The sequence below is a fragment of the Pithys albifrons genome, chromosome 21 (genome assembly GCF_047495875.1).
Source record: "Pithys albifrons albifrons isolate INPA30051 chromosome 21, PitAlb_v1, whole genome shotgun sequence".
Lineage (NCBI taxonomy): Eukaryota > Metazoa > Chordata > Aves > Passeriformes > Thamnophilidae > Pithys > Pithys albifrons.
In genome coordinates, this window is record NC_092478.1 from 7,480,667 (window position 1) to 7,505,860 (window position 25,194).

The 25,194-nt window shown below is 47.8% G+C and overlaps 1 protein-coding gene across 7 annotated transcripts in view; it reads left to right on the top strand.

The window, feature by feature from the left end:
• BCAS3 (BCAS3 microtubule associated cell migration factor) overlaps window positions 1-25,194 on the top strand; it is a 341,997-nt gene that overhangs the window by 41,890 nt on the left and 274,913 nt on the right. For all 7 annotated transcript variants that reach the window (XR_011699536.1, XM_071575029.1, XM_071575030.1 and 4 more), the window contains exons 8-12: window positions 924-1,031; window positions 4,166-4,242; window positions 13,912-13,988; window positions 15,562-15,645; window positions 21,290-21,460. Coding sequence is in view for 6 of the 7 variants with exons in the window: in XM_071575029.1 (XP_071431130.1) it covers window positions 924-1,031; window positions 4,166-4,242; window positions 13,912-13,988; window positions 15,562-15,645; window positions 21,290-21,460 (517 nt within the window). In the remaining variant the exon portion in view is untranslated. The remainder of the gene's footprint in view (window positions 1-923; window positions 1,032-4,165; window positions 4,243-13,911; window positions 13,989-15,561; window positions 15,646-21,289; window positions 21,461-25,194) is intronic.

Genomic DNA, 25,194 nt, shown 5'->3' on the forward strand with positions numbered 1-25,194 from the left:
AAACAGTTGGCATTTGTGCTCCAGCTCTCCAGAACATCCTGGAGCAGATCCTGTTGTGGCAGGAATTGTGTTAAACTCTGTAAAATAAACCAGCCAAGGGTGAGGGGAAGGCCCCTCTTCCCCCAGTGCTCAGGAGATGTTTGCACAGCTGGCACTTGGTGCTCCTTCATGGGCCTCGACCCAGAAGTGGCCAAGGTTTTAATGTGTTCTTGGAGGGGGGAGAAGGTGTTGTGGGACAGAACTGCCACATCAAAGCCTCTGCTCAGCCTGGAAAGGGGTCCCAGCACCGCCTGCCTCGGCCCTGCAGAGCACTCAGTGCCTTCTCCCACTCAGCCTCTTTATTAAGGAATGGCCTTGGAGTTCTATTTGTATTAAGTTGATAAAAGGGACACAGGGCAGTTGGGAATGTCTGTGTGGCTCAGACACGAGGCCATTGCACATGGAATGTGAATTCTGGGTGATGTGTCTCCATCAGAGCAACCCATGTGGTCCAGCTGTGCACTGGGGATGTAATTCCTCCCTGTGGTACTCTCTGGAGCAGTTTTTAATTAGGATTTAGTCTAAAATTTCATGGCTGTGTTCTGCTGCTGCTCCAAAGTCTTCCTGGTGGCAAAGGAAACGACGTGTTGGATAATCAGCTGCACAGTGAAGGTTCATGAGCATCGTGGAGATCATAATTCAGTTTTCAGCAGACCTTCCCTTCATGCAGAAGGCTTGTTTTGACCCTCTGTTCTCCAGCATTTCTCCTTGGACTGCTGGAATTACGAGTCCAACCTTCAGTCAGGGGTTGGACTTGATGCTCTTGGAGGTCTTTAATGATTCTGTGGTTCTGTGATTTGTAATAAGGAGGCTGAAATAATTAGAGAACAATTTTTAAACTACCTTTCTTTCCACTCAAATATCTCTTTTACAATTCCTTTCAGCACCAGCCCACCCTACTGCTGTGTGGATCTGTATTCCCTGAGAACAGGAGAGATGGTCAAGTCCATCCAGTTCAAAACTCCCATTTATGACCTGCACTGCAATAAGAGGTAAGGAGGTTGCTCTGCATTCCTGCTGTGTTAGGGCACGTAAAATTGCAAGAATAAAGACAATTATTTTGTCTTTCCTGTACTCACAGCTTTGGCTCTTTGTTTCTCAAGGAATGTTTCAGCTGGGATCTCACAATGTGCTTCCCCAGTGGCTTTTACTTAAGGAGCTCAAACCATTTTGGCTCTGAAATCATTTAAGCTGCTTTCAATTGTGGTGAGAGGGAGCAGGAGTGGCTGAAATCCTGAGTTATCCACCTGCAGCTGGAGAAATGGGAGCAGGGGCAGTTCAACCAGCACAGGGCACTGAGGGGCTCATGGCCCTGCTCTCTGTGTCCTGTCAGACATTGCCTAAAGTAAAAATATTTAAAAATGACAAGGAATAAGGGCACCACTCACAGACCAATGTGATCAAGTGAATGCCATTTATTACACACTGCACATGGTTTATATGGGGTTAAAGCTAATTCTGTTGGCTAAATTGAACCTCACACCATCAAGCTACAACTTTTAATTGGTCATAATCCATATCTCACAAGCCCAGTGTTTTGGTGAACTCATCCTGACTGTTTTCAGGACATCTCCAGTGTCCTGTGGGAAACCTGAGGAGTTCTCATGAGAAACTTCTGGGGAGTTGCTGAGAACTCTGAGGAGTGATTTCTCTTTTACTGGACACCAGCAACCATGGCCTTGCTGCTTTTCAGCTGGTATCTGCTTTCAGTCTCACAGGGTCCACAGAGATCTGGATTGCTCACCTTTGATTTCTCTGTACCATCAGTTGCCTCCCTGCACACCCAGAACACTCCTGGTGGGCAGCCCGTGGCTCTCAGGGAGTGAGTGATGGTGCAGTGAGTCCAACAGCAGGGCAGCATCTCAGCTGGGACAGAGCAGGTGGCTCTGAGGGGCAGCATCTCAGCTGGGACAGAGCAGGTGGCTCTGAGGGGCAGCATCTCAGCTGGGACAGAGCAGGTGGCTCTGAGGGGCAGCATCTCAGCTGGGACAGAGCAGGTGGCTCTGAGGGGCAGCATCTCAGCTGGGACAGAGCAGGTGGCTCTGAGGGGCAGCATCTCAGCTGGGACAGAGCAGGTGGCTCTGAGGGGCAGCATCTCAGCTGGGACAGAGCAGGTGGCTCTGAGGGGCAGCATCTCAGCTGGGACAGAGCAGGTGGCTCTGAGGGGCAGCATCTCAGCTGGGACAGAGCAGGTGGCTCTGAGGGGCATGCAGAGCCAGCAGGGCAGAGCCTGCCGTGCTGTGGAATCAGGAGCTGAGCTTCAAACCTTCACCTCTGGAGTGTCCCACCTCTTTGTAAGGCAGCAGAGAAGTCCCAGGATGGTGTGTGAGGGTCTGGCTGCTCCCCTGGCACTCCTCCTGGCAGGATTTGGGGCACTGCCTCTGCCCCCAGCCCTGGCTGTGGTGCTGACATGGAGCTCCTTTCCCCAGAGTGCTGGGGTGAGTCCCTGCCTGTCCTCAGGTCCCCCTGGCAGTGCTGCACTCACATCCCTGGCACCAAGGCAGGCACTGAGTGAAGGAATCCCTGCTTTTCTTTGGGAATGGATGGGCCTTCAAGGCAGCTGAATAACAACACAAATCATCAGCAACAAACCACGGTTTGTGTGCCTGTTTTTTATGCCAGGAACGTGCACGTGTGAGGCCACAAAAATACATGAGCACGTGTCAAGCTTGTGTTGAAGTCAGCAGTGTAAAATCCAAGTAAAGAAATACAGTAAAATGATCAATTCATCCCCTAGAAGCCACAAAGGTTTTGTTAAACAGACATTTGTCTATCACTGGGCCACCAAAATCTAAATTTGATGATGATTTTAGTTGAGTAGAAGTTAAAGAAAAGCAGTGCTACTGAACAAACCTTTAATACTCCAAGCAATGTGATAATGTGGGTACTGAGATGGTGTAAGTGTTTAAAGGATGGTGGGTTTTGTTCTCCCCATCAATCTGCTGTTGCAGGATATGGGTATGGTTGTTACATCACCAAACAGTTCCCCAGTCCTGCAGGTACTGAGATCTCCTGGGATAAGAGGAAATGTTCTTGTGGCTAAACAGATAAAACCAGGGAAAAAAGAGTGAAGGGCTGGTTTTCCAGTGGTGGGAGATGAGCTCCAGCCCTTCCCAGGGAGCTGTGCTGAGCCTGAGGTGATTCATGCCCTCTGTGAAGGTGATTATTGCAGCCTGTCACACACACTCACCTTTCACATGAAGCTTTAGGTGTGTGTTTTAGTCAGTGAGAGATGTGATTAATTTTTTGCCACATCATATCTTTACAATTAGAACTATTAGAACAGCATTTAATAATGCTCTGTGTTGTCAGCTAATTAGCCCCCCCTGTCTCATAGCCTGTCTAATGAGAGAATAATCAGATTATTAATTCTGTCCTGTTGCCCAGTGCTCCACAGAGCTGGTGGGTGTCACCTGTCTCCTTCCCAGGGGTTTGCAAACTTGGCTTTGGGAAGTTCCCAGTGTGGGAGAAGGTGTATCCTGGTTATAAATCTCCCACATTTGCATCTGTGGCCTCTGATTTTTGGGCAGCCCTGTGTTCTCTGCCCAGTTCTCCTGTGGTCTTTGCTCTTTGTTTCAGGGGATGAGCAGATATTTATATTTTTCCCATATCAAAGTGTGCGATGTGCAAGCAAATACATAAACACACACCTGTAATTGTGCCTGTTGGCACAAATTCTGCCTCTCAGCTGTGTTTGTGTGCTGATGTTCTTGGTACTAAACCCTTCCATTGGTAAATGAAAAGGTTTAATAATAAATCTGCAGTGAGGTGGGCAATGGGATTATTTCCAATTCAGCTGCTGTTCTGCCAGCTGTTGATTTGACTGTTATTTGAGTCAGTGAAAGCAATTCAGGGTCTCTGCAATGCCATTCTTTGTTTTTAATGGAGCTTTTACTGCAGGAGGTGGCTCATAAATGTGCTGTGCGTTGTGCTTGGGATCTGCTGCACTTCCTGGAGGGAAGGCTCTGTGGTTGGCAGGGGAGGGAGCCCTCAATAACTGCCAGGCATGGGCACCCTGGCACTTCATCACTGCACAGTTTGTATTGATGCCTTGCAAATAATTACATTTAGATATTGAGCCTCTAACCCCAAGCACTGAGTGCCTGATCCCTCTGTGTGTGTGCAGGATCCTCGTGGTGGTGCTGCAGGAGAAAATCGCCGCCTTCGACAGCTGCACCTTCACCAAGAAGTTCTTCGTCACCAGTACGTACAGTCTGGGGGGCTCAGCCCTTGTGCCCCACAGGGCAGGGGGATAAACTCATTATTTCCTGTTTGCTTTAGCTCTGCATCCTCCAGACAGGTCTCTGGGACTTCCTTTGGAGTTCCAGGAAAATCAGTCCCTTCTAAACCCTCCAATGTCACTCTGCGAATATTCCACTCTTTTCTCTATTTATTGTTGCTTTGGCCATTTCTCTGTTGTAAAGAGCACCCACAGTGACATCCAGAAGTAGCTGAAAGATTCCTGTGTTCATTTTGCACCAATATGTGTCAAATCCAGAAGCAGCTGCAAGATTCCTGTGTTCATTTTGCACCAATATGTGTCAAAACCTCAGGGCTGGAATTTCAGAATACACACCTGATGGTTTGTAGACAGTGATCTGCCCACTGTTCATTTTTGGTTGTTCCTGAGCCCAAAGTACTTTGGTTTTTGGGTATTTCTTCCATGTGTCCTTACTTTACCAGGCCCCAAAGCTCCAGCAGCTCATGATTTAGGAAAGGTCAATGTTTTATTATTCTAAAGGAGAGTCGGAATTTTTCTGGATGTGTTTTCAGTCACAATTGGAAAAGTTCTATATTATCTGGGTATTTATAGAAAACTGTCTTTAGGAGAAGCTCCTGAGCCAGTTTGAAGGAAACAGCTTTTCTGCAGTAATATCCAAGTTGCCAATAGGTGTCAGTTTCTTCCTATCCATGGACTGCAAATCCTGGGAATCTGTTGGGGTTCAGTGACAGGAGCCAAGTGGGAAAAGACTTCACTGTGTCCTTCTATTCCTCACTCCTCTTTTTTTTCCCACCAAAGAGAATTAGGGTAAAATCATGCCTTATTTTAGATCAAAAATAAAAAAAACCCCTCAGTTAAATGTATATTTTGAGAATTTTTGTGCTTTTTCCATTCCAGTTACTTTGTTGTGTTGTTTTTCTTTTTTAAAAAGGTACAGCCGTTGTTTTTAAGAATGAATCCCCTGGGCTGTATTTTGAGGAACAGGTAACCCTGTTCCTGCCCCTAACTTTGCTTGGCAGTGCATTTCTTATGGAACAGCAGTGGAATTTACAGAGGATAAAATAAAACTTTGGGAGAGATGCTGTCCAAACAATCTGAACACTCCAGAGCTCCTGAAATGTCCCTATTCCCAGTGTATTTCCAGCTGTGCTGTTTGGTTAACACCAGAAACTCGGGACTTTCCTCTAAGTTTGTTTTAGGTGTGGGGTCCCAGAGTTTGGGTAAAGACACTCTCATTTTTGGGGCCTTTGGAGCCTTCCCCCCCTCCGTGCCCTCCCAGCCTTCCCCCCCTCCGTGCCCTCCCAGCCTTCCCCCCCTCCGTGCCCTCCCAGCCTTCCCCCCCTCCGTGCCCTCCCAGCCTTCCCCCCCTCCGTGCCCTCCCAGCCTTCCCCCCCTCCGTGCCCTCCCAGCCTTCCCCCCCTCCGTGCCCTCCCGGCCTTCCCCCCCTCCGTGCCCTCCCGGCCTTCCCCCCCTCCGTGCCCTCCCGGCCTTCCCCCCCTCCGTGCCCTCCCGGCCTTCCCCCCTCCGTGCCCTCCCGGCCTTCCCCCCTCCGTGCCCTCCCGGCCTTCCCCCCTCCGTGCCCTCCCGGCCTTCCCCCCTCCGTGCCCTCCCAGCCTTCCCCCCTCCGTGCCCTCCCCTGTGCCCTCCCAGCCCGTGTCCCTTTCCCTGGGCACATCCCTGTGCTTTTTCCCTGGAGAGGTGGCTCTGTGGGAGCTGTGCTGGCCATTCTGCAGCCTGGCTGGTTCCAGGGGGGTGTCATGCCCTGACATGTGGAAGCTGCAGCAAAGCTTTTCCCACTTCATGTGCTGAAACCTCCTCGACCTCAGAGTGGATCTTTAAAGGCTTAAGTTGCTGTGCTGGGCTTGGAATTGGATGTGAATGAGCCACCTCGTTAGCTGCAGGATTTTTGGGAGGCAGCCAACTGGGTTCTCCTGCTGCCCTTTTTTTTTAATTTATTAAAGGACAGTGCCAGTTTAAATTGGAAAAGTAGAAATCCCTGTGTAAAAAGCTCAGATGAAAGGTCTTTTAAACTCTGTGTTTCCATTCTTGGAGCCATCCCTGCTCCTCAGGACAGCTTGTATCCCATCTGGACTCATCCTGGAGCAGGGAATTTCTCAGCATCAGGAAGATGCTCAGTCTGGCTGCTTTTGGTCAGGAAAGGTCAGAAATATTAATGAGGATCTCTGGCTCTTTGAAGACTCTTCTGTTCCTACACTGTGGGAAAAGACAATCTTATTTTTCAAGTGTTGGGGATGATGTGGAAATCACATCTCCCATCCATCCCAGGGGTGTGGGAGCCTCAGGACCTGCCTGAGCAGCTCCAGAGCACCATCAGGCAGCAGCTCTGCTGATTTGTTGGCTACACACAGGAATCAAGTGCAGAAGGTACAATTAAAAGCAGTGTCAGGGGTTCTGAAGTTGCTCAGCAATGCTAATGCAGCTGCCTTGCACATGAGGGGTATTTGCCTTTCTGTTTTTTGGTTTTTTGTTTTTTTTTTTTTTTTTGTGGTTGGATGTGTAGCTTAATATATTGTTACAATAAATATGCCATAAAATATTCAGGATGTAGAACACGGTCAGGTTGGAATGTTTAACTCCTGCATTTCCTGGGGTTTCTGCAGCAAATTTGACACAGTTCTAACCTTTATTTCCCCCTGCATGGGATTAGCTGGGAAGGAGCTGCTTTGGCTGGGATGGCAGAGAGCCAGCAGGTTGGGTTGTGCCTCGTGGAGCAGAACCTCAGGGTGCAGGTGCTGCAGGCAGGGCAGGGAAACACCCTGCAGCACTGTGGGAAAATCACCAGCACATCCCACACTGCCCTCTGGGCTGGCCTGAGCCTGAAGGCTCTGCTCAGGGGAGGCAGAGCATCAGCTCCCTCCCTCCCTCCCTCCCTCCCTCCCTCCCTCCCTCCCTCCCTCCCTGTTCCCTTGGAAAGCCCTGGCACCACAGGCAGGGCAAAGCCAAGCACTGATTCCACATCCTGCCCTGCTCTAAGTGCTCACTGAAAAAGAAATTCATTGGATGCTTTAAGAAAAAAGGGTTTCCTTTACTTAGTTGTGAGTGTTAAGATGTGGATTTAAAATAGATTTTTGAAGAACTGAGGGTTTTGTTGTGGTTCATGTCAGAGCCTCTGCTGAGCTCTGCACGTGACTGAGCGATCAGAAACCAAAGTGGTGTACAGGCTTTTTTTCCCCCTCTACTCTGCTCTAAACAAAGCTGCAGAAAAGCTGAATTTCATTGATTTCTGTTCCATCAGTGTTCCCTCAACCCCTCTCCAAAACTGCTATTGAGTGAGCACTGATGGTTATGAATATGGCCTGATGGACTCTTCCTTCTCCATGAAGAATATCCTTCCCACCCCCTGGGTAAAGATTATCCCAGATAACATCATGTGGCATCATCCAGGCTCTGATAACGAGAGCCTGCTCAGGTTCTCTGGCCCTTCCACCCCTGCTATTGATGTATTCTCCATCCATCATTCCCCAGGGATGGAGACAGTTATTGCAGCCATTAGCTGGCACCACATTTCTATTGATGCTCTGCAGCTCAGAGCCCTGAGAGGTAATTTTCCAGATTTTAGTCAGAGTAATTCATTGTGTAGAAAATCTCCAAAGGCTCACCCAACCATAGGCCAAAAATTACTCAGTGCAGCCTCCCTGCACCTCTCAGAGTGCTTGAAGAACCCCAAACCAGGGGCTGTTGGGTGCTCTGACCTGCAGGTTGGACTTGGTGCTCTCACAGGAGGAGTAACTGGGTGGTTTCAGTTGGTCTGGAAATCCTCTGGGCATTTTGGGGCATTTCCTTCAGAATTCCTTTCCCTGCTGGGCTCACAGGGAGCAGTTTGAGCTCTTTTCTTCAAAGTGAAGGATAACTTATCACATGAGAAGGTCTATTGGCTGCAGAGTCACCTCCTCCAGGAAGTTCTGAGTGTCCATTTCCCTCCTCAGCAGTGCCCAGGGAGTGGCATTTATCCTGGTTATCCCCACAGAATAACTGGGATAACCATTGCCAGGATTCCTGTATCCATAGGGGGGATTTCAACTCAGACCCAAAGTCTTGGAGGCTCAGGAGCTCCTGAGTCTCAGTTTTCTGGCTCAGTGAAGAGGAGCCAAGTGTGTTCCTGTGGGTTTAAGCATTTTTGTACACACAAATCTGTATGAACACACAACCCTTCATGTCACTTTTGTGTCCCTTCCCTGAGAAACATTGATTTGATCTTGGCTTTCACTTTTTAACAGCGTTAATCCTGAGTGGTTTTTCCTGGCTGTGGCAATCAGTGTCTCACTAGCCCAGGACACACTTTTTGAAGAGGTTTTTAGGGCAGATTTATGGAAACCAAAGGCTTGGTTTGCTACATTGCAGGAAAATGCCAACACAGCCCAGAAGCTGCAGGAGCCCCAGGGCAGGTGTTGGTCCCCAGAGGTGTCTCTGTCCCATCTCCTGGCCTGGCAGGGAAATAATTCTGTGTAAAGCACAAAGTGCTCTTTGTGCCTCTGTCAGTTATTTTCATCCAAAGCACCCAAATCCTTGAAGTTAAATTCCAGTCAAAGCCATTCCCCTCACAGTGTCCTGCACAGAAACAGAAACCTCTGGGGGAATGTTGTTATTTATCTCTGTCCAAGTCTCTGAACAGAAAAGAAAGTAAAGCCATGACTAAATAGTCCTGAAATCAGTCAAAGTTGTGCTAATTAAACAGCCAGGCCTGATGAACATTAAAGGCAATGGGTGTTTTTGGTAAGAGCTCTGGGATTGGACCTTTGGAGTAACAATAAAATCATGGAATATCCTGAGTTGGAAGGGACCCAATGGGATCATCAAATTCCAGATGCTTAAAACTGCCATGAGAGTGGACAGGGAAGGTGGTAAAAATAATAATAGTAATAATAACAATAACAGCATCAACAATAGCAGGACTAATGCTGAGAGTAATAATTTAAAAATGAAATCTTCCCCAAAAGATTCTTGTGTGTGGGAATTCAACTCTTCTGATCCAGGAGAGCACAAAGTCATGGAATGGTTTGGGTTGGAAGGGACCTTAAAGATCATCTCATTCTCCCACCCATTTTCTGGGTGATGCTGAAACTGAAGGAACTACAAGAACAATGGAAGGGTCTTGGAAAGTATGTGACAGTGTGAGAGCAATAACATTTACACTGGGCCTTTCATCTGGGAGGAACCCAGAGGAATTTATAAACAGTGTTGCTTTATACAGTTTATAAACAACAAAAAAATTGGTTTGCTAAAAAAAAACAAAACACCCAAAAAACAACCAAACAAAAAATATTAGATAAAACAACTTTTATGATTTGTTTTCCTTGGAATAAACAATGCTTTTGCTGCCACAGCATCACTGTAGCAGCTATTTATGCTGTTTATTGTGTATTCCTGGGCTCTCAATCCTGGATCTGTTCCTGGGCTGCAAGACTCGAGGATGTAGTTTTGTAATTCCAGTCCTGTGCAGTGCTGAGTGTTTTGTAAGGCCTGGGAAAGAATTGCTAATTGATTGTTAGAGAAGCAGTGAGTTCTTGGAGCTGTTTATTTAAAAATACACAATGTTGCTGCTTCCCTGCTCTGTGTCCCGTGGGGGGCTGAAGGTGAAGCATTTTGGTTGCAGTGAGTCTGCCTTGCCCAACATTCCTGCTGTATCCTGTCCCAATGTCATGGGCAGGAGACCTGGGAGGTGCCATTTCCTTCCAGATTTTGGGATCAGAGACAATCCTGAGCAGGGTTTGGAATAATTCTGCCCACCCTACTGGGTGGGTGCACAGAGAAGTGGCAGCTTGGAGGAGAATTTGGCTGCTCCAGGGTGGGCTCCTCACAGGGACAGGGCTGAGAGAGCCATTGAAAACCAAACCAGTACATCAAAACTGATCATCCAGAAGGGTGGGTAAATATCAGAGGAAACTGGAGAGAACTGGGGAAAAGAGAAAGAAGAGAACAGTGAAAATTGCAAGAAAATGAAGTTTTCCTATTAACAGAAAAAAAAAACTAAAAAGAAAAGAAATTAGTAAAATTTTCTGCATAAAAAAGTAAAAACAAAGTCAAGATAGGGGGGATAAAAACCTGGCAAATACCAAAACCAGATTTTTTTTTCTGTGCTCTCAGTACAGGTGTAGGGAATAAGAGTTCTTGTAACATGCTGTGAAATTAAAAAGCAACCAGTAGAGTCTTGAGATAAACCTGCTGGGACACGTGTGGGGACCAGCAAATACACAAAGGCATCTCAAAGCAGCTTTAAATCCATTAATCACAAGCTCTGTGCTAATTTCAGATTATCACTTTATAACTCTATGATTCAAAAAAGGAAATAAATTAAGAAATTGCACCACTGAAGAATTTATCTGTGAGAATCTATCTTGGGAATGGGATCTGAGGGACCAGCCAAGCCCCAGCTCAGAGGGAGCCTGGAGCGCATTTCTTACTCCTCAGTTTTACCTACACCAGCACCAGGTGGTGTTTGTGGGCACAGGAACTTCATCAAATAAGCAGAAAAACTTGCACTTTGATTCTGATTTTCAGATTACAGTTTTCTACCTTTTCCCCAGCTTTGAAGTCGTGCCTGTGGAGGGACAGAGCAGCCTCGTGCTCAAAACCTTGTCCTTCCCAGTAGGTTTCCACTTGTACTTTTGTAGGGTGACAGGCCCAGTGAGGCTGATCCTGAGCTCAGATGTTTTCTGGGACTTGGTTTGCTGTGCTTTTGGAAGGACTTTCCCTGGGCCACCTTCTCTTGGATGACTCTCCATGCTGTCACTGAACCTTGGAGACCTTGGTCTCCTTGACAGTTAATTCTGTGTTCCCATGTTGTCCATCTGTGCTGTAAACACCCTGAAGCTGCTGCTGCTCCTGCCTGGAGGGGCCGTTCCCTGTGTTGTGTGGAAGCTCAGGAGAAGCAGAAGTTGATGTTGGGGAGGGTGAGGCTGGTGAGGGTGGGATGGCCCAGCCTGGGGGGTCACAGCACGGCTGCCCCTCCTCTGCCTCGCAGCTGATGTTGTGCTGATGCAGCTGCTTTTCTGGGCAAAGCACAGACAACAATCTGCTTTTCCTTCCCATCCACTATAACCCTTTGTGCTTATCCTTGTGCTGCTGCAAGGCCCCAAAGTGCAGAGCCCTGCAAAGAGAAGAAAGGGAGGAAATGGCTCTTTCTTGCCGCTGTTTTTCACAGCACAGAGCAGAGTTTGGGCCCAAGCTGAGTTGTGACCTCTGTGGGGTTTATTCTTAGTGGGGACTCTGATGGGCTGAGCCCAGCTCGGGGAACAAACCCCCCCCAGTGGGTGTGGGGAGGGCAGTCCCAGCTTTCCTCAGCAACTCCTCCTCTGTAGGATGAGTGTTTGATGTGCAGGGTCCTTCCTGCAGCTCCTCCTTTGCCTCAGCTCCCGCAGTAATTGGGAACAGCTCCATTCCCAAACAGGGCTCCTTTTTGCTGGGAGTTGTTCAGTGCTGGGGCTCCTTTAGTTTGCTCCTGCTGGTCACTGATTCTGAAATCCAGAGCAGGGATTTACACTGTGAGGATTATCAACTGGCAGCTTTTAATGCTTTATTTTATACATAAAAGGGAAGGCAAAAAGGTCTGGGGACCTGAGAGCCTTTGCTGGCCCAGATGAGACGTCGGCGTTGAGATCTCACCAGCCCTGGTCTGTAATGTCACCATTTGCATTTGTAACACAGGGCAGTATTTACAGCCTTTTTTTTGCTTGGCTTTCATAGAATCATAGAATGGATTGGGCTGGAGAAGACCTCCGAGATCATCAAGTCCAACCCTTGATCCAACCCCACTGTGATCACCAGCCCAGGGCACACCGTGCCCTGGGCTGGTGATCACATTGGGGTTGGATCAAGATGTGGTGGATTCTCACTCAGTGCCACATCCATAGAATCATAGAATGGATTGGGTTGGAAAAGACCTCCAAGATCATCAAGTCCAACCCTTGGGCCAACTCCAGTCCCTTTACCAGATCATGGCACTCAGTGCCATGGCCAAGCTCAGCTGAAAAACCTCCAGGGATGGGGAATCCACCCCCTCCCTGGGCAGCCCATTCCAATCCCTGAGCACTCTCTCTGCAAAGAATTTTTTTCTGCTCTCCAACTTCAATTTCCCCTGGCAGAGCTTGAGCCCATCATGCCCCCTTGTCCTATTGCTGAGTGCCTGGGAGAAGAGACCAACCCCCACCTGGCCAGAACTTCCCTTCAGGGAGTTCCAGACAGTGCTGAGGTCACCTCTGAGCCTCCTCTTCTCCAGGCTAAACACCCCCAGCTCCCTCAGCCTCTCCCCACAGCACTTGTGCTCCAGTCCCTTCTCCAGCCTCGTTGCTCTTCTCTTTGTTCCTTAAGAGGTTCTGGCTGCCTTTCTGGAGCTCAGTAACAATTGTGGCATCATCTCTCCACACTTGGGGTTCCTGCCTTACCAAACCCTCACTGGGTTTTGCTCTCCCACCTGAGTTGAGTTTGGTTGCACAAGTTGTGCTTCCCTCCCTCCCTTCTCTCTCACCTGTGGAACAACTTGCTGTGATATTCCACATTCTGCACCCCCTCAGTGCTGTGCTCTGAGAGGTGACACCCAGAGCTGTTGGTCTTTGTCCCGTTGGGGTTTGGATTTGTCATTTTTTTGTCGTTTGGATTTTGGGCAGTAAGTGCAGTTGGGTGTGAGGTGTGTTCTGAGATGTGCCGCAGGACCTGCTCCCAAAGCTGCCTGAAACCACACAGTGTCTGGGAGATTTTAAAGATTGTCATTCTTGGCCACTCAGAGCAAGAATTTAAATTCCTAAATTGCCTGAAATAGCTGAAGAACTGATGAAAACTGAGATTAGCCCTTTGCTTCAGTCTCCTCCCCTCATTCCCTCCCTTATTTTTAATTTGAGAACATGCTTTTGAAAATATAAATTAGATTTAAACTATTAATTTATGAAAACTATTACTTATTAAATTTCATAAGAAAACATATATTTTTTACCTTTATTAAATACCATTTAACGTGGGCCCTGATTAATTTTAAGCCTTGCCATATTTTCATTCACAGCTATTTTTTCTTATGGGTATTTTCACTTTTAATCCTCCAGAATAATTCTCTCTTTTATCTGTGTCTGTATCTATTTTTGCAGTGGAAAGCAGGTGAGCAGTGGAAATGTGGATTATGATTTTAAAGGAATTAGGAATTCTCTCACCGTAGTGAGAGGCTGAGGGCTTGTCTGTGGAATTGCTAAAATCAAACCCAAAACCACTTTGAAAGGCTGAGGGATTCTCTCTAGAATTATTAAAACCAAAAGCACAGTGCAGCTTTTCAGACAGTAAAAATTAGACCTGAGCAAACTGTTCACCCACAGAAAAGTGTCAGGCAAATAAACTAAAAAATGAATTAAAAATGAGTCAAATGAATTAAAAATTAAGATACAGAACCAGTCGAGGCAAACTTCAATATCCCTCCATGTCAGAATGGCACTAAAATGCAAACATAAGGAGAAATTATTATTTACACATAATTAAATGCTCCAAATAGCTCATCTAACCACAACTTATCTGGAGGAACAAAAATGCAATCACCCACTGAGGGATGGGAGTTCTGTTTAGATTTTTTTTGTTTCCTTGGCAGTAAATAAAATTCTTTGTGAGAAGTCATTATTAAGATAATTTTTCCTGTTGCCTCTTCCATTTTTCAGGCTGCTATCCCTGCCCAGGGCCAAACATGAACCCCATTGCCCTCGGGAGCCGCTGGCTGGCTTATGCAGAGAACAAGGTAAGGAAGGATTTCAGTGCCAAAAATACCTCTGGATTTCAGGCTACATTTTGTGTTTATAGGGGGGAAAAGAAAAGAAAAAGTCTGAGGAAAAAGGTATGTGAAAAAGAAGAGGAGCTGCATTAAAATGACAGAGCTCAGAGGTGTTTTTGTGCATCGCGTGTTTACTCGGTTTGGTTTAAGCCCTTGAAGTTGCAATCTGTGCAGGCAGAGGAGACACAGCCAGCCTTGCACGTGTGTTTTCAGGGAGGTGACTCCATAACCAGCCCTTTCTGGGCTTTAAAAGTTTAAAGCACTTAATTCCAGACACTTCTGAAGGCAGGCAAAAGGATTCCTCAGTCCTGCTTGGGGGAGCTGAGCCCGTGGGGGTGTGTGGGACAGCCCAGCAATGCACTCTGGAGGGCAGGGAACAGCATTCAAATGGCCCCTTCTGCACATCTTTGGTGAAAATGTTAAGCTTCAGGAAGAAAAATTTAAAAGGTTTCAATATTTTTTCTTGGTTTTGAGACAAAGAAAATGCATCCCAGGCAAAGAAATGACCACTCCTTTTACCCAGAGAAGGAGTCGTATTTAAAGCTCAAAGTGTTGAAAAGTCCAAATTCAGCTTCTAAAGCCTTATTTTTATTTCAAAGCAGATATTTTTTCTCCCACCTGTGAGTGGAAGAGCTGTTTGCATCAGCAAGCAATGAGCAGGGGCAGAGTTTAGAAATGAATTTGCTGTCACACCTCTCCCAGCACAAGTTGGTTTCTGCCCAGATCCAAACCTGCCTTTCCCTTTCCCCTCTGATAAGTCACCGATCAGCAAAAGAATCACATCCCAAAGGAATTTAAATGCTTTGTGTGTTCCCAGGTAAAATCACTGTGGGCTTTCTCTTTCTCCCTAATTTCACTGTTTTTATTTAGCTACTTAAGGCAGAAAAGGCAGAGACAAATCCATCTTTGAGTGGTTTTTAATGTTCTTTAACTAAAAGAGTCAAACAGGCAACACGTCCTGTGTGCAAGCAACAAATACCTGTAATTTTGTTGCTGTTTTATTTAGTCAGAAGCACAGATTGTATTGTTAGGGACCCCCTTTGTAGCTGCTGGCAGGTACAGGAGCCTTGTTTTGATTTATTAGTGTTGCAGACGGGCAATATAAAGCCAAGCTATGAAAAGTGAAGTTTAAAGCAACTCTTTGCCTTTGTCATTTCTTCGCTCGTAGAGAGGAGGGGGAAGCCACGCTCGGGTTCTTAGAATGTCTGATATTTGCTGTTACATACACATGGCTAAAGCTTTTGATTATATTTATTTAAATGTATTTGTGGTATTGCTGCCAGACCCAAAATCCCACCATTTCAAAGTTTATGAATTCTCAGTGACTCCTCGTCTGGTAATTGAAAACTGGAGCGGAGGACGCGACAGTCTGGGTGGCACCCAGAAGATTATAAAAAGGGGTTAAGTGTCTCAGCAGGGCTTTTTGCTGTTTGTAGGAAAAAAACACACCACTGCACATGATAAATAAGAGCTCTGGTAATGGGCTCTGGGTTTGTGTAGTTTAATAGTAGTGACTTGCTTGCTGTCTTTCTCCTCGCAGCTGATCCGATGCCATCAATCCCGTGGTGGAGCCTGTGGAGACAACATTCAGTCTTACACTGCCACAGTCATTAGTGCTGCCAAAGTGAGTCCATCAGCTGCTCGGGGAGAGGTTCTGGGGGAACAGAATGCTGAGGTTTCCCTGCTGAATTGTGCTGTGTGTCCTCAGCCCCTCCCTGCCCTGAGAGCCCTGCATGCACCAGCCCCAGCCTGTGCTCCCGACCGGCACATCCTGAGCAGCCTCCAAGGGCTCTGTTCCTCTTTCTAAACTGGCTTTTGGAACTTCCATTTGTTGCAAACAGCTGTTCCTATGAGGGGGAAGTCCCAGTGAAAGGGTTTGGAATAGTTGATATTTAAAATGATACTTTATATGATTAGAAATCAACATTGTGGATTATTAATCTTTCAGCATCATGAAAAGGGACTTTACAAGTGCTTGGTGCTTCCTGGGCTCCATCATCCTCACACTGTGCATTTTAATCTCTCTGAAGGATGACAGGGCAGTACTGGAGCTAATTAATCACCTTCTTAGCTTAGTAATGAGCGTTCACATACAGGTCCCATTGCCCCATTTTCTTGTTCTGATGTTACAATAACCCCCTGTTTGGAATGTCTGGGGTTTCATCGTAGCAAAAGTAGACCCTGGCTTGGAAAAGCTTCAGCAGGACAGGGTGTGCACAACTTTTGTTTCACTGTCCCCCCCCAGCACCAACGTTTTGCCAAGTAATTTCTTTTTCTCACCCTCCCCAAGTGAGTTTTGGCAGTGCCTGGAGAGCTCTGTGCTGATTACAAGCCTGCCTTGCAACCACGAGCCTTTTCATTTCTGATGTGCACGACCAAAGCAGGCTAATAATAGGAGTGAAATGACAGCACAGCTCAGTGTCCCTGCAGAAAACAACAGTTAGAAGAAGCCACAGAGAGAGACACAGGCCAGGCCAGCTCCTGTGAAAACAAAACATGAAAACAAACATAGCCCATCACAATCACAGTGTGGCTGGAGGAGGAGAAAAATCACAGTTTTTTACATAGTTGAGGAGCAGTGGAATTGCTGCTCTCCTGCTGTGATTTGCTGCATCTCTGGATACATTCACCATCAGCAAAATGGAAAAAAAAAAAGGTGTGTGTGGAAATATCCCCAAACTCCTTCAGTCTCAGCATCACTTTTTATAGCAGAGATAAGGGTGAAACCCTGAGTGGCTTAGTGTGATCAGCCACAGCTTGGATGGGATGTGCTAAACCCCTCCAAGCAGATCACTGTGGCTGAGTAGCACCAGCCAGGGATCATAATCCACAAATTCTGGTGCTAAGCTGAGTTTATCACACTGAAGTAGTGCTATTGCATCATGTGTGGAGATCCTGCAGATAAAATGTGTTTATCACCCTGGTGAAGAAAAGATTGTTGCCTCTGCATGGAGATAAACTGGGAGTGAGAGGCAGGAAAAGGGATAATCCTCAGGGCACAGAGTCTGCACTGCTTGTGTTTGCACAGCACGTGGCTCGTGCTCCTCATGGTGCTGGAGCAGACAAGATTAATTCTCATACAGTTCTAGATATTTGGCTCTTGAGTCTTAGTGTTTAATTTGTTACCCACGTGAGGGCGAATCTGAGAAGTTTAATTTCTTAGTGATTTCACTGAGGCTTGGCTTGTTACCCAGCAAGTTTTCATCCCTGAGAACTGCAGTGCTGACTGGTTGGCAAACAATGCTCCAAACGTGTGTAGCTCTTTGTCCCCCTCATTGCCTCACCATCAGCTCCACTCCATCCTTCTGTAAGCCATCACTTAGACCTCTCCTGCTGTTGTGTCCCCTCAGCCTGCAGGGCTTTGTGATTCCCTTGCTCTCTGATCAGCAGAGGGATCAGCATTTTGGGCTGTGCAGATCCTTTTTTTCCCTTACAGGGAATCAGGAAAAGACATTTTGGTTTTTTTCCCGTGTCTGACTGAGGAAGGGTTTGGTCCCACAGGCCTTCCCAGGTGCCCCCAGCAGTCAAACCTGCTGTTCAGGATGAATTTCCCAGCAGGTTATTCCCTGTTTTCACGATATGGGGCAAGAGAAGGAAAAGGAAACTTCTTTGCAAAGCCCAAATCCTGAGTTTGAACTTGAATCTGTAGGTGACTGTACATTCACTTTGTTCAGGCTCACTGTGTTGACACCCAGGGCAGATCTTTTTGATCTCTCTCTGCTTTCCATGGATTTTTCATTTGCAAGCAAATAAATCATATAAAATGTATTTATTAGGAGAAACAGCAACACTGTATTGTGTTGTCACTAAAAGGATGCAAGGCCTTTGTTGGAGCAAAACAGCCTAAAAAGCACTGAATGATGCATTTTAATTCTTTCCATCTAATTAAAGTTGTACTTATTTCTCAATTAAATGAGATATGAGGGCATACATTTATTTTAATTAAATAGATGTATTTCTTTATATTTCAATGATGTAAACAGTCTTATTTTTAAGTAGATAGGGTACAAGAGCTTATAAACAATATGTGTGTCTGCACAGTGTGCATCAGTGCTTACAAAGGGAACTGGATCAAGTATTTTAATTTTATTCATAAGCAAAGTTCACTCCAAGTTGCCATCAGTGACAAAGGAGCTGGGACAGTGCAAACTTCAGCCTATTTCATTTAAAATGTGTTGGGCCTGTCTTGCATCAAATTATAAACCAAGCCCTTCTCACCTCATAACTCCTTTGGTTGGTTCTTTCTCCCTATCTTTTAATCCTGTAGTGCTGAAGGGATTCAGCAAAGGCTGTGTCTGTTTTCTCTTGTTACCTGATAACTCCTTAATGAGCACAACAGCTGATGTGAGAGCCAGGTTGTTAGTCCTGTGGGTGGGGGCACAGCTGGTGTGGCATGGGAAGGGTTGGGGATGACACGGGAAGTTGGGCACACAGAGCAGTGCAGGGACAGCTGATGTGGCACAGGAAAGGTGAAGGATGCCCAGGAAGTTGGGCAAACACACAGCAGTGCAGTGGGATGGCTGATGTGGCATGGGAAAGGTTAAGGATTGCCCAGGAAGGTGGGCAAACACACAGCAGTGCAATGGGATGGCTGATGTGGCATGGGAAAGGTTAAGGATTGCCCAGGAAGGTGGGCACACACACAGAGCACTGCAGGGCTGGCACAACTGATGTGCCAGAGGAAAGGTTAAGCATGCCCAGAAAGTTGTGTACAAACACAACACTGCAAGGCTGAGATGGCTGATGTGGCACAGGGAAAAGTGAAGGATGCTCAGGAAGTTGGGCACACACACACAGCAGTGCAGTGGGATGGCTGATGTGGCACAGGAAAGGTGAAGGATGCCCAGGAAGTTGGGCACACACACAGCAGTGCAGTGGGATGGCTGATGTGGCATGGAAAGGCAAAGGATTGCCTGGGAAGTTGGGCACACACACACACATACACACACACAGCAGTGCAGGGCTGGCATAGCTGATGTGGCACAGGAAAGGTTGGGGATTGCCTGGGAAGTTGAGCACACACTCAGTAGTGCAGTGGGTTGGCTGATGTGGCACAGGAAAGGTTAGGGATGCCCAGGAAGTTGGGCACACACACAGCAGTGCAGTTCTGGGATGGCTGATGTGGCACAGGAAAGGTGAAGGATGCCCAGGAAGTTGGGCACTCACACAGGGCAGTGCAGGGTTGGGGTAGCTCATTCCAGATCCCGGAGCTGAAGCCTCATCCTGCACACCCACTGTTCCCAGGATCCATGAAACAGGAGTTCCTTTTGCATGGGAATTCTGTTCCTGGAGAGCCATAAATTTATTCCTGCTACTTCACTCCTGCTTGCTCCAGGTGTGAGGATTAAAGGTATTTTCTTAAAATGGTCAGTGCCCATTTCTGGCCTTTCCACTTTGCTGTGTAGCATCTCCTGCTTTCTCTTCCCTGCTGTGTGAACTAAGGTAATTTTCCAGGATTTGAACTCCTGGCCAAACCCCTGCCCTGTCAGTGTTTGGGAGCAGGGCTGGCACCCCCCCTGAGGTGGCTGGTTTAGGTGCCCTGCTCCCCCCTCAACACCTGCCTTGTGCTCCGTTCCCATCCCATCCCAACCCATCCCCTTCTCCCCTGCCCTGTTATAAGAGGAACTAACCAGAAACAAATGGCAGGATGTTACTAAAGCCTTTAAAGCCCGTGCTCAGGGCCCGCTGCTGGGGATGGGAGGCTCTCCATTAGCAGTAATGGGGAGTGAGTCCATCAGCAGAGGCATCTCCAGGTGCCTGCCCTTCCTGGCCATCGATCCCGTGGCGCCTGCTGGTGCTGCCCCGCTCCGGCTCCTCTGCCAGTGCCCCAGCCCTGCTGGGCAGCTCAGTGCCCATGAATTATTGACACCAGCGTTTGGCTGCTAATTGATGAACACTAATGTGTTTTCTAATCACTGCAGCTCGAGATTTTAGCACTAAACAAAGCAGTTGCAATTGATTTGTGGCTGCTTCTTGGTTTCTCTTTCTGCTTTTCGATTTAGCAGACAGCTTAGCTTGTCTTTTTAGTTAAGGATTGGCTTGTTACAGTGTCATTCCAGTCTGATCTCTTTTGCTATTTCTTATTTATATTGCATAATAAATCTGCTCAGTTCTTTGCAGGCAAATCAGGCACAGTCCTTGATTCAAGGAGAAAACATTTAAAGTTGCAGTTGGGTTTGTTTTAGTTTAAATGCTCCTACCGTGTCTGCTCTGCCTCTTTCTCCAAACAAAATAAAGCAACATAAAAACAATCCCCAGCATCTTTAGCTGATAAAAGCTGGTGCAGTGAGGATGTTTTCAGAGCCACATCTGGACAATGTGCAGAGCCTGGAAAGTCCCATTATTAGTGCTGGGATGGCAGTGGGGATGAGGTTCTTGAGGACCTCAAGGGGAGCATTTTCAATTTTCCTGCATTTGAGTCCCACATTCAGTTTTAATGTTGCAAAAGATCAAATTGCTGAGGAACAAACAAGTGTGACAGATCCAGAGAAGGGCAAATTTCAGCTCTTGCTCTGTGCAAAGACAAATCTCTGTCAGGATCAGTGTGAGGGGCTCTGTGTGTTTTTGTGTGACCACTTCCCTCCCACACTCCCAGCGTGGCTCATCATTCCACCCTTCCAAAGCTCATCATTCCACCCTTCCAGGGCTCGTCATTCCATCCTTCCAAAGCTCATCATTCCACCCTTCCAATGCTCATCATTCCACCCTTTCAGGGCTCATCATTCCATCCTTCCAGTGCTCATCATTCCACCCTTCCAATGCTCATCATTCCATCCTTCCAAAGCTCATCATTCCATCCTTCCAGTGCTCATCATTCCACCCTTCCAATGCTCATCATTCCACCTTTCCAATGCTCATCATTCCACCCTTCCAATGCTCATCATTCCACCTTTCCAATGCTCATCATTCCATCCTTCCAAAGCTCATCATTCCATCCTTCCAGTGCTCATCATTCCACCCTTTCAATGCTCTGGAAATAAATCAGAACAAAATTAAAGGAAGAAAAAATAATGAAATAATTACACTATCAAAACATTCAATTATTTAAACATTAAGATACTCCCCTTTTTTCAGGGATCCTTTGGAATGATTCCATCCCAAAGGAAAGGTGGGTTCTTCCCATGGATAGGATGCTAAATGTCTTCAAGCTGTTCCTGCTGCAGCTGATACATCCCCTTCATTCCACGTGTGCACGACACAAAACCCTGAGGCAAATCCCCGAAACAGCCCTAAAAGTCCTTTATTTGGGTTTGTTTTCCCTCTTGCAGACCATCAAGACGGGGCTGACGATGGTGGGCAAGGTGGTGACGCAGCTGACGGGCACGGTGCCGCCGGGCACGGCCGACGAGGAGCTGGTGGCGCACAGCAGTGCCCGGCGCAGCCCGCTGGTGCCCGGCATCGTCACCATCATCGACACCGACACCGTGGCAGAGGGGCAGGTAAGGCCCTGCTCTGCCTCCTGCACCCAGAACTGCTGCAGAGCAAACTCAGCAAGGTTTTGAGGTCGGGGCTTTGCTTTCCCAGAGCTTTGCTTTCCCTGGCTGGGGCTGGGAGGGAGCCCAAACCTCTCCTGTGGCCCTTGGACAGGAGAAAATGGGGGGTGGCTGTGCTGGTTTAAAGATAAACTGGCAGGAGAAACGAACCCAACACAAAAGGGATTATAAGTCAGAGTTATACAATTTAATAACTGTTACAATAAATGCAATGGCACAAAGAGAAATTGGATTTAACCCCCAACCCCAGCAGTCTAACCCAGCCCCCTGGGGCACAAACACAGTGGGGTTTGGTGGCCCCTGTGCTGAGCCCCACGTGGTTCCTCCGAGTCCAAAGGAAAAGGAAGGGACAAACCTGTTGGTGGAGATGATGGCACAGTCTGGTGGAGAGTGGTGGACTCCTCCTGTCCAGGGTCTGCTCCTCCTCTGGATCCAATGAGTGGTTCCCCAGTCCACAAAGCCCAAGATTCTCTCCCCTCAGGTTTGGGTGGGAGCCCCCAGTGCCTCCCCCAGGGCAGGGAGTTCCACACTGGGGGATCTGACTCTGGCAGTCAGGGGGGATTTTGGAATCATTGCTGGCCCATGAGCAGAGCTGAGCCCTCAGGTGGGTGTGGAGGTGCCAAGGACTCCCTGCAGGGCAGTTCTCCCAGCTCCTCTGCCAGGCTTCTTTCCCAGCCAGCTCCCAGCCTGAGGGCTCAGCTGTGCCCTGGGCAGCTGCTGCCAGTGGGCCATTGGGAACAGTTGCTGGGCAATGGCCCAGAGGGTTTGGAATGCACAGCTTTGGGCACACCCACACAGGGATAAACTGGCCCCACCTGCTGCACTGGGACAGTGGCACATCCTGTGTCTGTGTCCCTGGCTGGCACTGAGTGGTGCCCACCAGCTGAGGTGCAGGTGAACTCTGGTGGTGTTTATTCATGGTTGTCCAGAAGTGCAGTGAGTTGTTGAATTCCTGGTGGTGAGTGGAGCTGGATCTGAACTTTGTACTTGTAAGTTTATGTAGATCTCAGGAGTGAAATGAAGCCAAGCCTGGTGCTGGTTTGGGGGGCATTTGTACTGATTTACCAATAATACAGTAAATTTGCTGTGTGTAATAATACACAGCACAAATATCAGGCAGAATTATGTGTTACAAAATCCACACCATTATCACACAGCTATAAATGGGGGGGTTTACTGTCCTTCTGACAGAGAAGATTTCCATGCCTTTTTTATTTGTTTCTCCCACTCATTTAATTTCTAAGTGTCTGGTCCTGGGTCCAGTGTTTGTGCAGAGCTCCCACACACTTCATTATTCTCTGACTACTCTGTAAAGTTGCTTTCCTCGAGGTCACATTTATTGAATTTAAAGAAAAAAACCCTTTATTTTTTTCTTGTTTTCCTCTAAATTTATGGTGCTCATTGCAGGTGACTTGGTGAGGTATTAAGGACACATCGAGTTGAACTGACAGGAAAATAAAATGTTTTACTTGAAAAGAAACAAAGGAAAGAAAAATCCTGTTATGGTTTTTCCTGAGAATTAGTTTTGGAAGTACTTAGCCAAGCAATGTTACATTGAAAGGGGATCGTTCATAAAACATTATTGGCCTTTTCTTCCCAAAATTGAAATAAGAGAAAGAAGGAGAATGGAAAAAGAATTTATTTACTAAAGATCTTAAGAGTCAGGTCTTAAAATAATTCTGTTGGCTGTTGGGGTTTGTTTTTATTTCCAGGGAAAAAACAAAGCTCTTTTGGCTCTTCATCTACAACCAGGAAAAAAACCAGAAACATTTTCCTTCATAAATTTCTGATGAACCTTTTTAATGTGGTCATTACTTCTGCTGGTCGTTGTCTGTGCTTTGATTCTTCTGCATAGGCCTAGGGGGAAAAAATGATAGATCTGAGGTTTTTAAGTCTTGTTCTGTATGATTTAGAGGTTTTATGAACTTGTCCTCTGACCTTAAGCATCGTAGGGAGCCCTGAAGCCTGAAGGGCACTCCAGGAGAGGAGTTGTAAAAATGATAACGCTGGCCCTGTCCAAATGCTGCTGCTCTGACATAAATAAGGCATCAGTTGTAGGAAACCCATTTGGGGCTGGAGTCCCCAGGGGAGGGAGGGAGCTCTGAGCTGGCTGCCCTCACTGTGTGCAGGGATTGCATTCATGGTCCTGGGAGCTGAAGGTTTAAAATGTTGGGAAATGGGATTCTCACTCCTGCGATTTGCTCGCAGGATTAGTGATGTGTGTCTTGCCAGGAAATGAAAATAACCTTTATTTTCTCAGATTTTCATGGTGGGGAAGACTTTTTAATTGTGTTTTCTTACTGAAATGTGCTTCTACTCAAAAAGAAGTGGATTGAAAGGAAATCAACCCACTTTGTCCTTGGTCATCCCCCATGGCCCCAGCTTGGAACCTCCTCACATGGGGAGTGTCCTGGGTCCTCTCTGAGTTGCTGCCCCTCTGCCCCCAGTGCCCTCTGAGCTGCCCCTCTGCCCCCAGTGCCCTCTGAGCTGCTGCTCCTCTGCCCCCAGTGCCCTCTGAGCTGCCCCTCTGCCCCCAGTGCCCTCTGAGTTATTCCTCTGCCCCCAGTGCCCTCTGATTTGCCCCTCTCCTCCCAGTGCCCTCTGAGCTGCCCCTCTGCCTCCAGTGCCCTCTGAGTTATTCCTCTTCCTCCAGTGCCCCCTGAGTTGCTGCTCCTCTGCCCCCAGTGCCCTCTGAGCTTCCCCTCTGCCCCCAGTGCCCTCTGAGCTGCCCCTCTGCCCCCAGTGCCCTCTGAGCTGCTGCCCCAGCTGTGTTTCCACTGGAAATGGCTGGTTTTGTGCACATAGGAATGTAGTAGAACTGATTTTGGCAGTTCCACTGGCATGTCCCGAGGAGCCTGGCAGGGCAGGGAGTGCCAGGCTGGGGGGGATGGCACAGGTTTGTACTGCCTGGGCAGTCCTGGCTGGTTTCTGTGGCACACCTGAGCCCAGCTGTAGTTCAGGGCAGTGTTTTAGTCCATCTGACCTCCAAATGAGCAGAGGCTCTCCCTGGGCTGCTGGTGGTTGCTCTGGAGCTGGAGCATCCTGCTGACTCCTCACACTGCAGCTCCACAGGTCATTCCTCAGCCTGGTCATTTCTGAGATTCTTCCACCCTTCTGTGGCAAATCTGCCTGCTGAGAGTGGCCACCCAAGGTGCCCATGGCAGCCCAGGGGCTGGGATGGCAGAGGGTGGGCAGTGGGCTGGTGCCACCCCTCCCTGGTGCCCCTGCCCTCTCTCCCTGCTGTCCTGCAGTGCTTTCCTCAGGTTGCTGCTTTATAGAATCACAGAATCATGAAGATGTTGAGCATCAAGGCCAACCTTTGCCCCAGTCCCACCTGCCCACAAACCACATCCCCAAGTGCCACATCTGCTGGTCCTTGGGACACTCCGGGGACAGTGACTCCTCTTCCCTGGGCAGCCCCTCCAGAGTGTGCCCACTCCTGCAGGGTAGAGATTGTCCCTTGGCTGTCACCCCAGTTTTGAGATCTCAGGAAATAAGAGGTCTGGGTGGGAGCAAAGAAGCACTTGGAGAAGAGCAACAAGGCTGGAGAAGGGACTGGAGCACAAGTGCTGTGGGGAGAGGCTGAGGGAGCTGGGGGTGTTCAGCCTGGAGAAGAGGAGGCTCAGAGGTGACCTCAGCACTGTCTGGAACTGCCTGAAGGGAAGTTCTGGCCAGGTGGG